Source organism: Pteropus medius, unplaced genomic scaffold (assembly GCF_902729225.1).
Source record: "Pteropus medius unplaced genomic scaffold, Ma_sr-lr_union100, whole genome shotgun sequence".
Taxonomy (NCBI): Eukaryota; Metazoa; Chordata; class Mammalia; order Chiroptera; family Pteropodidae; genus Pteropus; species Pteropus medius.
In genome coordinates this window covers 5,826,158-5,838,726 of record NW_024345600.1, presented here as the reverse complement: position 1 = coordinate 5,838,726, position 12,569 = coordinate 5,826,158, and the positions used below count along the sequence as shown (strand labels likewise).

At 32.5% G+C, this 12,569-nt stretch overlaps 1 protein-coding gene across 5 annotated transcripts; it reads left to right on the top strand.

The window, feature by feature from the left end:
* Positions 1-276: 276 nt before the first annotated feature.
* CLEC7A (C-type lectin domain containing 7A) lies at positions 277-11,804 on the top strand. Of its 5 annotated transcripts, none has more exons than XM_039874302.1 (7): positions 277-417; positions 562-726; positions 2,335-2,433; positions 3,543-3,680; positions 4,773-4,924; positions 6,258-6,376; positions 10,556-11,804. In XM_039874302.1, the coding sequence occupies exons 2-7, from the start codon at positions 624-626 to the stop codon at positions 10,686-10,688; spliced, it is 744 nt and encodes a 247-aa protein (XP_039730236.1). In that variant the 5' UTR covers positions 277-417; positions 562-623; the 3' UTR covers positions 10,689-11,804. The 5 variants fall into 5 exon arrangements, 4 of the variants coding, with proteins under 4 accessions (XP_039730236.1, XP_039730235.1, XP_039730237.1 ...); XR_005655274.1 differs by lacking the exon at positions 277-417 and adding an exon at positions 7,365-7,491 and having other exon boundaries at positions 10,556-10,712; XM_039874301.1 differs by lacking the exon at positions 277-417 and having other exon boundaries at positions 433-726.
* The last annotated feature ends 765 nt before the right edge of the window (positions 11,805-12,569 follow it).

Below are 12,569 nucleotides of genomic sequence, written 5' to 3'. Positions count from 1 at the left end.
TTGTTTCCTTTCTGTGTTGTTACAACAATGTACCTCTTTATGGCATCCTTCATATATTTATCTGTAGATTTCCTCTATGAGACAATGTTTCTTCACAGGTATCATTTACCCATGTATCCCCAGCTCCTGCCAATTGAAGAGATGGGCATTCAACAAATGTTTAGTGAATGAGCGAGAGCATGAATAAATGAATCAACATATAGTTATAACAAAGTAATGGTAAACTTAAGGTACCAAAATTGTTAATAATTTACATAGGTCAAGTCAATTAATGATGTCAAACTCAGTTGTAAGATAATGAAAGCAGCATAAGACATTAATCTTTTCATGTTTCTTACATTTGGTCTGAACGAACTATCTATTGTGCTGCCTTATAGTTTTCTTAAGAGTCATCAGTCTCAGAAACAGGATCTAAAGGTACAAATGGGCACTTTACACAGCAGAGTTTTCATTTCCTGCTTTTGGATAACTGGTTGGACTACTTACTCTCAACTCATTAAAGCTCAGTAAATGCATATCCCTGATGACTTGAGTCATAGATCCTCTTTTGTCCACAGGCAGATGTCTTAGAAGAGAGGAAAGAGCTCTCAAATGCTCTGCCAATTCAGGAACTCCATAGAACAATGGAATACCTTTCTGAGCCAGAAAATTTGGATGAAAATGGATATACTCAGTTGGACTTCAGCTCTCGAAATATTGCCAGAAGACCTGTGTTCTCCGAGAAAGGTATTTCTTCTTTCTGTTTTCAACATTTTTATTCTTAGCATCTAAAATACTCAAGTGAAGAAAATTTGAGAAATTTGAGATTTGTAGGGATTTTATTAATATATTTAAAGTTTTTCAGAAGTCATTGAATGATTTGAATATGACTAACACTTTTTCATGGCAATCAGTAACTAATAAACAGTATTTAAATTAGTTATGATGATGACAGTAAATACTCATAATGTCTCTGTTCTATAGAAATAGACACTTTATCAGAGAGGAGCAGGTAATAAGTATGATGGACCATAGAGGTGAAAGAATTTCAGTAGAAGTGATTTGTTGCTTATCTGATAGAAAGGAGTAAATTGTAGAGTGGAGGTTAAGGAAATTTTAAAAAGTGTATATTGACAATATCAGGACACTGGAGACAAGAAAGAAGAGAATAAAAAGATGAAAATATGTGAGGGGAAAAAAAAACAAACTTGTGATTTTGTGGTAAAGGACAAAGAAAAGTTGAAAGTCATAGGATTTAGAATCCTGAATCTGACTTGTATGTGTGTGTGTGTGTGGCAGGGGGTAGGGGAGAGGGTGGGGGGGGGGCAGGATAGAACTTGCTTTGGAATTTTTTTTTTTTTTTAACAAGAGGGAGTTCTTCATATACCAATGAAGAAAAATATGTGTTAGATAAAAAGATCCTATTAGTAGGACATGAGTCTTAAACAAAATGTGAAAGGAGTGAAATATAGAGAAGGACATTAAAAGATCTCTCTCTCTAGAATGAACCATTTAGTTTCCTCTACGATTCTCTTATTTAACAACTCTCTGAAATGCTCTCACTGCTTATTCTCAGTCAAAGGCAAAACTATGTTCTTGGTGTGGTGATGTTAACACAAAATGAATTCTCTGTTATCAAGAGAGAGAGTATTCACAGGTTTTGACACCAGAATTTGCGCTCTTCTGCTTTCTGGTGATTTACATTGCACAATTATTTTCCTCTCGCCGCTTATGCAATTCTTTTCTTGAGCAACTTGTCGAAGAAGAGTGGAAAAACTAGATGATGCAAGAGGTAAGGAGGCGTGTGTCTGTTTATGCATATGCGTAGACAAATACTGAGTTACCTATATGCTAGTAGTCTCTAAACTGGGTGCTTTTCCATGTGTTAGATCATTTAATCCCCACGACAATCCTTTAAAGTATTATTACCCCAATTTTTCACAAAGAGAAATGAAATGACACAAGTAATTTTCCCAAGATTGTGCAATAAATCTGTAAAAAGGGAAGACTACCTTTAGTAATCGGTGCTATTTTCCCTATATTAAGCTGTCTCTTCCAAGAATGAGTGGGATTTCAGGAATCCTGTTAATGTAAGACCTATAGCCATCAATGTGGAACTGAAATCAGGAGTTCATGGTTACCAGGGCACTATACTCAAATTACAGTTCCAGAACCTGAAGTATGCTAAAGATGGGAGAAAAGTCAGACTAAGCCTAGATAAGCAGATTATCTGGGAAACAGTGATTCATGGTTCAATTTAGAATTTGCCTAATTTTGATGAATTGTATAACTGGAGTGATCCATGGTCTATCATCCTATTTCTTCATTCAATTTCTGCTCCCTCTGGCTCTTCAGGAACTTACAGGGCATCTCCTCATTGGCGTTGCATTGCTGTGACTCTGGGGATCTTATGCCTGGTAATGCTGGTGATAGCTGTGGTCCTGGGTACCACAGGTGAGTATTGCTGAGGAGGATTTTTAACATCAGACATTTAATAAGCATTTATAACATGCCAGACACCCTTTTAACAGCTTGACATTCATAATCATATTAATCTCTAAATTAATCCTTTTGAATTAGTGCTATTGATTCTTGTTTTATTGATAAGGGAAATGAGAGACTGGAAGTTATTTTACTTTTCCAGGGTCATAATTAGTGGTAGGATTACAATTAGGAATTTAGGATATCTGTCTAAAAAACTCATACCCTTAACTACATTGCTCTACTACCTTCCTTGAATGGCTGGTTTCATAGCTGTGGAATTCCCAGGATAAATTAATGGAAAGAAATCAGAGGAGATAAAGAAGGAAGTAGTATGGTGCTATCTCCCTAATAAAATAAATTCCCTAAAGAGACTATATGCTATTTTTATGAGTCTCATGATTTAAGAAAATTATTTTATACCTCTTTAATCTAAACCCCTTTGGACAATACCAGGAATTACCTCAAGCATTACTAAGTCCTAAGTAGATATTTTGTAAAAGGTGAATAAATGTCCTTAGATTGTATATCTCATGCAATCTATTGCTAATAGAGTATAATTGTGCCTTCAGAGAGTCTTATTATATTTCTTAATTATTCAAATGTTTATTGAGTACAGTTTATGTTATAGATACTGGACAGAGTCTCGAGGGGCTCTCATTTTTAAAATACAGAAGAAAGATAGCAAATTTGTTATTATTTCAAATCTACCATAGCTCCAATTAACTCTATTCCATTTGCCACTTGCTTTCTCTTTAATACTCTTTCTTCTTTACCTGCTTCATTTTGCTTTTTTTTGCTACACATCCTTTATGGAAGTTATTCCTTTCTATCTATTTAATCTATCATCTATTCTGTTCTATTCTAGTCTATTCTAGTCTAGTCTATTTTATTCTATTCATCTATTCTAGTCTATCTATCTATATTTATCTTTACTTCTCCATCAACAATGTATTATCTACTTATCATTGACCAAGAATGTATTTCTTTATATCACCACAGAAATATGGGTTTTGAGATTTTAATTTTAAGCATAGTAGAATGACTTTTTTTTGTCACTATTGTTGTTGTTGTATACAAAGGTATTTGGAGATTTAATTCAGGAAGCAACCCATTGAAGAACAACAATTTTCCATCAAGAAATAAAGAGAACCACAGTCGACCCACACAATCATCTTTAGAAGCGAGTGTGGCTCCTACTAAGGCTCTTACAACCACAGGCAAGGGCAGAGTTAAATGATTAATTGATTCTGAATTCAGGAGAGTTAATTATTAGTGTTATGGCCTGGAGCAGGGGGGGTGAAGAAAGCACTTTTACACGATTGTGCATTCAAGGGAAGCACACATCAGTATTATCTCAATCTAATATGCTCCTGTCATATATACAATAAAGCAATATCATAAATACCCTATGCACTTGGCTGAGCAGTTCTAAGTTAATTTTCTTTTTTCAAATTAGTTACTCTCTCTGGTTATGTGTTTAGGCCTTCAGGAGACTGTCTAATTTGAAATGTGTTCTCTGTCCTTAGGGAACTGACATTTTAAAATGATATGATAAGAATAAGAAATAGCACATCAGAAAGGAAGAAAAGGAAAAAAAAAAGAAGGAAAATTGTTGGTAAAAATTAAAAGGCTAAATTAAACACACACAAAAGAGGTAGACCTAATAGATGTGTTCCTGAAAACTCTGGTTAAATTTGTTTTTCTTTAATTATACAATTTCATTGTTTTCATTACAATTTTATGTACCATTGGTCTTTGTTTCTAAAATGTCACAGTTGACCATGACAATATTTTGACTTCAATTTCCTATCTCTGGACCCATACTTTCCACTATTTTTATCAAGTAGCTAGTTCAAAATACTGATACTCTGTAATGTGAGTAATTGCTCTTATACTTTTAGCATTTGGAAAACTGTATTCTGAAATAGATCTCACACCTGTAAAATAAGTTAATGTGAAATTACTGTATACCTCAATGATTGACTTTGAGTTGACTTAATTTTAAGAGTTGTCATGAAGAAAGGGAGTTCAGAGATGATTTTGAAAGAATAGAAGACAAGTGAAGAAGGAAAGAAAGACTGACTGTTTAAAACACTTTTATAGTTAATTCAATTTTTAAATTTTAAATGAATGGGGCATTTTAATGTGATCTCTTTTGTAAAACCATGTCCCTATAGTTTGAATTGAAAATGAAATATATTAATAATAATTCATTAATTATTTATTGTGTCCTCAGGATGAATGATGCTTGCACTGAAAGAATAAAATGATATGATATGAGCCTTATCGTATTTACCTTTTATTTGCAGGAGTTCTTTCCAGTTCTTGTCCCTCTAACTGGATTATACATGAGACTAGCTGTTACCTATTTAGCACATCAACAGATTCCTGGGAGAGTAGTAAAAGACAATGCTCTCAACTGGGCTCTAATCTTCTGAAGATAGATAGTTCAAAAGAATTGGTAAGTATAGATTTCAGCTATAATTATCTGTGGTCTATACTGAGTAGAAAAATATAGGGTCCAGGTAATGATAATTTTCCCTAAGAGAAAGTTATTTTTATTATCATCCAGAATTATAATAATAGCATTCATTAAACAGGTAAAGTGTATGATATATCCTTTTTAATTAATTAATTTAAAAAATGAGAACATTTTCTTTTAAAACAAATCCTTTCAAACACACTGCAAGTTTGCATGACTAAAAATCAGGCCACTACTCATTTTCGTGAGTTCAGATTTCAATTTCTAAACTTGGTGGAATGGAACAGAAAATTCTCCCCTTTATCATAATTGTCAAGAAAAATAGCAGCAATGATATATACATTTATAAATCATTTACTCCTTGCAAGATACTGAGACAGACAATGAGGTTTAAAAAGTAAATTTGCTATTGCTATGCTCATATAATTGGTTAAAAAAAAAAAACACCCCAACAGAAGTTAAAAGTTAAGTATTTGATATTGACAATAAATGTGATAGGAATTAAGAGAGAGATCCCTGTAAACATAAAAAGTTTTACAGAAAAAGTGGAACTTACAATGCATCACAAATAAAGGCTAGAACTCAGATGGCCTATGAGAAGGGAATAATAGGAAAAAATAACACTATAAATCTAAACTTCTACACTTACTTTCACTATTCTATTTTTTTGTTTCTGTCTTATCTTACCCAACAGTAGTAGTTCACATGGAAATTAAAGATGTATGGCAAAAAAAGGGGCAGGGGGCGCCGAAAGTCTGTCTGGCTTTTAGACCTTCTATAACTACCTCTATATTGTGATATATTTGTTGACAATTCAAATATTATTAAACCCCAGGTTAGTTCTTCATAAAACATACAGTCAGACAAAATTATTTTTAACTCTGAGAAGCATTTCTTGACAAAGGTCATATAAAATTACATTTTCAATTTGAGGAAAAGATAGTGACCAACCATTCATGAAAATCACCTAGGGGACCTGTTGTCCTTGGATTTTGTGAGGTAGATTGAATGGAGGCAGTACAATTTAGAACTATGATGTATTCTGTAGAGAAAATTAAATAATAATGACACTGAAGAAGTGAAATATGCCTTTCGAGACACTCACTGGCATTTAAGAATCATCACTGCTCTCTAGGTTGGTGCTAGTGAATGCATGTATTCTTCACCAAGGTGATTCAATCTGTTGTCTCTTTCTCAAAATCTGTAAGAGTCTCTCTCTGTCTTGTCTCTGTTTTTGACTCTCTAGCTCTATTTTCTCTATAAGTACCTCACTCTCTCCTTGATGTATATTTGTATTTATGTTTCCCTACAGGAATTTGTAAGAAAGCAAGTGTCTTCCCAACCTGATAATTCATTTTGGATAGGTCTCTCTCGCCATCAGACTGAGGGACCGTGGCTCTGGGAAGATGGTTCAATGTTTTCTTCTAACTTGTAAGTATCTGGAGAGACAAAGGCTCATATCCTTTCTCAGAAAGGTCAGAGCATGTCAAGCGGTTGAGAATGTGATTTGTTGATCATATATAAGAAAGACAGAGAGAATAATGAATAGCGATGGGGAGAAAGAAAAAAATGAGCCAGGAAAAAAGAAAAGAAGAGAGTAGCAGAGGACTTTATAGTAAAAAGAACCACATGGCGATCTAGTGCTATCAACACAAGTGTTCCCTCAACTTTCTCATCAGAAGAGCATCTGGTACCTGTTTGAAGTTGCCAGTAAGGGGTAGTCACTATTGGTCAGTGTAAAACTGTGGTTAAGAGCATGGGCTCTGGAGTCAAGTCTCAGCTTGAGTCCATGAATGGCCCGCTTGCGTGTGAAATTAGATAAGTTGTTTAACCTTTTTGAGCCCCTCTTTCCTCATCTGTAAATAAGAATAAAAATAGTAGCTACCTCTCAGGATTTTGAGATAAAGGAAATACTAGTAAAATCACTTAGCTAGTGTCTTACACATGGTAAATGTGTAATATAAGGTATTATCATTGATTTTAAAAGCAACTACATTTCACATTTCATAAAGTTCTTTTAAACATCTTTCACATTTGCATGACTATGAATTCTTCCTCATTGTGTATGTATTAATTAGGGATATCAAGAGAAGATCTATGTAAATCTCTTATTGGTTCTGTTTCTCGGAAGAACTCTGACTCATACATATAAAATGAGGAAGTATTTTTATATGGATATTTATTATGAGGAATTAGCTCACATGATTATGGAGACTGAGAAGTCCCATGATCTGTCCTCTGTAAGCTGGGGACCAGGAAAACCTGTGGTATAATTCAGTCCAAGTGTGCAGAGCTGAGAACCAGAGGAGTTGGTAGGGTAAGCCCTAGTGGCAGGGCAGGATAAGATGTCTCAGCTCACACAGCAAAACAGAGAAAATGAGAAGGCTTCTTCCTTCCTCCCCCTTTTTGTTCTGTTTAGGCACTCAACAGATAGGATGACGCCCACCCACACTGGGGAGGACAATCTACTCTACTGAGTTCACTGATTCCAATACTAATTTTATCCAGAAACACCCTCACAGACACTCTCAGAAGCAATGTTTAATGTGAGTGTGGCCAGTCAAGTTGATACATAAAATTAACCATTACAAAGCATTGAGATCTTCCTCATTGCAATTGTCATTCATTTTCTTTTTAATATCTGCAGGAAGTGAAATTACATTCTCCTTTTAATGTTCTATTATTGGACTGTGTGTGTGTTTGTGTGTGTGCCTGTTTCTTTTTCTTTTTCTCATCAATCTCAGTGGTGTGTTTTCCAATTTTATTAATCTTTTTAAAGTTTTGGTTTTATTGATTTTCTCTTTTTGTGTCTTTTACATTTTTCTTTCAGTAATTTTAGTTCTCATCTTTATTACTTCCTTTCATCCAATTTTTTTGGGTTGAATTTTCTATTTTTTCTCTAACATTTTTTATAGATGCTTGACTTCTGCAATTCACCCTTTCTTTTTCTAAAATATGTATATTTAAGGCTATAATTTTAATGTATTTCCATTGTCATTAAGTTCAAAATACTTTTTATTTTCCATCATTAGTTGTTCTTTGAGTAATGAATTACTTCAAAATGTATTTCTTAATTTATAAATATCTTTGTACTTATAGTTAACCTTTTAAGTTTCAGCTTAATTCCACTGTGGTCAGAGAATGTACTCAGTGTGATTGAAGTTCTCTTATTTTTATCTACTTCTTCCCATACTAAAAGAATTATATTAAAATCTTCCACTGTGGTTCTACTTAGAATTCTGCAGACATTATAGCTGATGTGTTGGAGCCACATTATTAGATGCAGATAGGCTTAGAATTGTTATATCTTACAAGTATACGGTCTATTCAATATACTTTTTCTTTTTTAACTGATTTAATACTTTATATTAGTCCATCTTTTCTTATATTTACTTAAATTTACTCTTTTACTAATATTGTAGTAATTACTCTAGAGATTACACGTATTCTTCACTTATCAAAATCTAATACTAGTTGGCCTTTTTATGTTTTTTTTTTTCTGGGAAATATAAAAATTAGACTATTCCTTTACTCTGTGTACTCTTTTCCTAATTTACATTCTATTATTTTTGTGTAACTTAATGCTGACACATATTTTTCTACATTTTAGTATCTCTCAAATTGGCATGTGTCTTACAACTGCTGGCATTTTATAATTATATAAGCCTGGTGTGAAGTTGAATTATGTCAAGATTGATTAGCATTTGTTTCTGCCAGTCAAAAAGAGGCACCACAAACTCAAAAGTACTTAAATTAAACACTCCTCTCTTTCTCTCCCTCCTTCCCCTTCCCTCCCTTTCTTCCTCCCTTCCTTCCTTCCCTCCTTCTTTTCTTCCTTCTTTCAAACACACTGGTATTATGGATTCAGAAAAAAGAACTCTATGAGTATCAGCCTGTGATTCAATTTCTCAGACGATATATTTTTTTCCTCCCACTTTCCACCTGGTGGCAAGATTGAGACATGCACTTTTCATTGTTATTCTTTTCTGTTTTGCAGTTTTATTTTTCATTGACTCCATCAAAATAATCCTTGGTTTTCTAATTTCTATTAAGTTCTTATCCTGGATGAATTTATTTCACAGTATTAGATTAAATAAATGGTACATCAACTATTGATGGTATCTTGGATTCAGTAAAAATATAACCGTAGAAAACAGTAGATGTATAGATTTATGCAGTCAGTTCATCCAGATTTTCCCACATATTTATGGTTTTCATTGCTTCTTAGTCCTTTCTACCCCTCCTACATTCTATTTTGAGTTATTTTCCTTAAACTTGAAGAATACTCTTCAGTATTTCCTTTAGAGTTAAAATTTTCATGTTGAATTTTGTTTGTCTAAAATTGTTTTATTCCAACTTTTCTAAAAAAATATTTCTTTGAGTATAAAATGAATCATTTTTAGTTTTTTCTCTCTCAATTATTCAAATATATTCTTATAATGTGTTCTAATTTTATCATTGTTTTTAAAAAGTCAGCTGTTTGAAGATAATAAATGTTTTAAATCTATGTCTCTTTTCAGCTTTGGAAAAGTCTCAGCCATACTTGCTTCCAATGTTGCTTCCTCCCTGTCTTCCCTTCTGGAATCTCAGTTACATGCATTATAGACCTATTCACAATATTTTATATGTCTTGTTTGCTTTTTCCTGTATTTTTCATCCTTTTTTCTTCAATCTATTCACTTTTCACATATTTTTCAGTTCATTAAATTTTTTTCTCATTGTTGCTATTCTAATGTTAAAAGTATCCATCAAGTTTTAAATGTTGTTCAGTAAATTTTTCAGTTCTATAATTTCAACTTAGTTTTTCTAAATCTACTCCATTACTATTTGTAATTCCTAGCATCTAACTTTCTCAATATTCTCTTTTTATTCATAGAATACACCGAATATAACTGTTTTAACATTTATCTCTGATAATTCCAATGTCTTATACTGCTGTGCATTTGTTTCTACTATATTTTTCTCCTATTTTTCATTCATGTTGATTTGTTTTTTATATGTCTGATTATTTTTGATAATGTGCTTAACATTATATATTAAATGTTTGTAGAATTAATTTGAAGTTTACAGAATGGCTTTTCATTGTATTCTAATATAATTCTGCCTTCAGAGTGCATCAAAATATATAGGATTGTATGCCCTGCCTTTAAATGGCCTTGATAGCTAAGATTCTTCCTTTAGTTCTAGATCCTTTTCAGGAATAACTCTTCTACTTGCTCTACACACTAAATATACCCAATAATAATTTCACTAAACTGTTGTTTTATTTGATAAATATATTTCTAGGTAAGAGGTTGAGAGATAAGTAACGAACTGTCTATAGAATATTAATTGTTTTCTTTCTTGTCAGAAGCTTTATTTTGCAACTATAGTATTTCTTAAAAAAACAAAAACAAAAACTGAGTCATTTTTATGCCTTAATAATGAAGGCTATTCTGTTAACATTTGAGAACGAATACAATCTAAATTCAAGCTTCTTTTTCCAATAATACAGACAGTTCAGAAACTCGTTTCACTGATACCCTCATCAATTTACTTAATATTGTGTAAAATAGTAGACAGTATTCATTATGTTTATTCCAATTACCTTATTGTATTTTATTTTAACAGGTTTCAAATCAGAAGCACAGTTTCCCAGGAGAACTCATCTCACAATTGTGTTTGGATTCACATGTCAATAATTTATGACCAACTTTGTAGTGTGCCCTCATACAGTATTTGTGAGAAGCAGCTCTCGATATAACCATGTATTGGCATGAAGATACAGAGAGAAGTATATAAAATATTAAGGAGGGGAGAAAACAAAACAGAAAAGAGAGATATTTGAGTTCAAATTAAATGCTGAAATTTTAAGAGAGCCTAGCCAACATTAATCTAAGCTGAGAAACAGAATGAAAAGACTGATTTCTGTATGTAAGTCTATTTTTAAGCTAGTATTATATTCTAATTAACAGGCCTAGAAAGGGAATCAGGGCAGTTGGACTTGAATTTTTATTCTACCATTGACTTGGTATTTACCTAGATTTAGCTACAAATACTTGGTGTTTCAAGGAGATTTTAATTTCTGGCTTTATCAGAGTCATTTTCTTGTCCTTAAAAAGTGCCACTGGAGGACACATGGTGTGTTTCCATGATTTGTTACTTTACTTGTATCAGTGCATCAAACACAGGTGGAAGGCACGATATATTTCTGAAGAGTTAAAGGAAGAAATTAAAAATACGTATCTTCATTATAATCAGAGCTATTTTATTATTTTTTTCATCAGTATGGTCATGATTATTATCAAAAACATCATGAGAAAAACAGCAACTGCATCCTTTTTTTTTTTTTTTTATAATGAAATAGCCCAGAGAATATGTCTGTCACACCTCTGACTAATAGGATCTTATGTAATGTGGAATTGTAGGGAAACTGCTGTTTTAAGAAAACTTCTTCTGTTTAAATACTATCAATCAAAAAAAGATCTGATAATAAATATTAAAATGTAACCAATTCTATTGACAGAGATATTAACATTTTGGAATGCAAAACATGTTTTATTATTTTTTTATGATTACCATTTTGCAGTTTTCAGTAATTCTTCAGTTATTGCTGTAAAAGGTATTATTGGAACATGACTATGTTTCCTCATATAATGATTTGTCTCTTTCTTATTTTCTTTTAAACTTTCCCACTAGTGCTATTTTTATTTCCAGTGGGGATTTCCATGTTATTGTAGAGGCATTTTACTGTCTTCCCACATTTATTAATGTGATGAGAAACTGTGTCAGGTTCACTGGATTTTTTTAACTTTAAAATGCTTAATTTTGTGTTATGCGAATTTCACTTTAATTAAAAAAAAAAAGTTAATCACACAAACTTTGGCCTCCAAATTTTGTGCCGTGTGTAATAAACACTATCACAATTTTCCCTCTCTCTAAAAATGATTAATTTGGCACTGGAGGAGAGCTAGTGTAGTAGATAATTTTGTGTTGAAGAATAAATTTGGGATCTTAAAAATATAAAAGTCTAAAAGAAGAAGACAGAGATTTTTAGTGAATTTACTATTATTTTTAAATATACAAACCTCTATTGTCACTATCTAAAAAGAAATGAGGAAAAGGGAAAGATAATTCAAGTTTAGAATTAAATTAAGATATAAGGTGGATTTTTGAGGAGATGCCATGTACTTTAATTTTGTTTTGGGTTTGATTGGTTCCTCCTGGGTTCCCGAAATGAATTGGATGAGTTGGAAGAATCATGATACTGAAGGAAAATAATTCTGGATACTGAATGTCCAGCTGTACTTACCTAGAACAGATAGGCTAAGCAACAATAACCTATGACTTAAAGATAAAAGCATGAATATGACAAAAGTGGTGGTGTAAAAGAAGATTGCTCTAGGTTGTCTAAGGTACACTAAACTTGACTTGTTAATACCTATTTATTTATACCACAGCTTACATGGAAATATACATGACAATGAACAGAAAATGTCCACACTTTTCCAAGAGACAGAAAAGAGAAAATAGCTGCTAGCTGAACTTATGCCCAAAGGATAAATTCAAGATGAGTAATGAGGAAACAATTTCTTATTCAAGGGCTACCATCTGCTCTTGCCTGAGCTCTCGCAATAATCTTTAA

What these genes read in the sequence shown, in the direction of transcription:
- CLEC7A (XM_039874302.1), top strand. Translation starts at nt 624, where the DNA reads ATGGAATACCTTTCTGAGCCAGAAAATTTGGATGAAAATGGATATACT. An exon ending in ACCTGTGTTCTCCGAGAAAG is followed by an intron (nt 727 to 2,334) that starts GTATTTCTTCTT and finishes CTGGCTCTTCAG; the next exon opens with GAACTTACAGGGCATCTCCT. An exon ending in TAAGGCTCTTACAACCACAG is followed by an intron (nt 3,681 to 4,772) that starts GCAAGGGCAGAG and finishes TTTTATTTGCAG; the next exon opens with GAGTTCTTTCCAGTTCTTGT.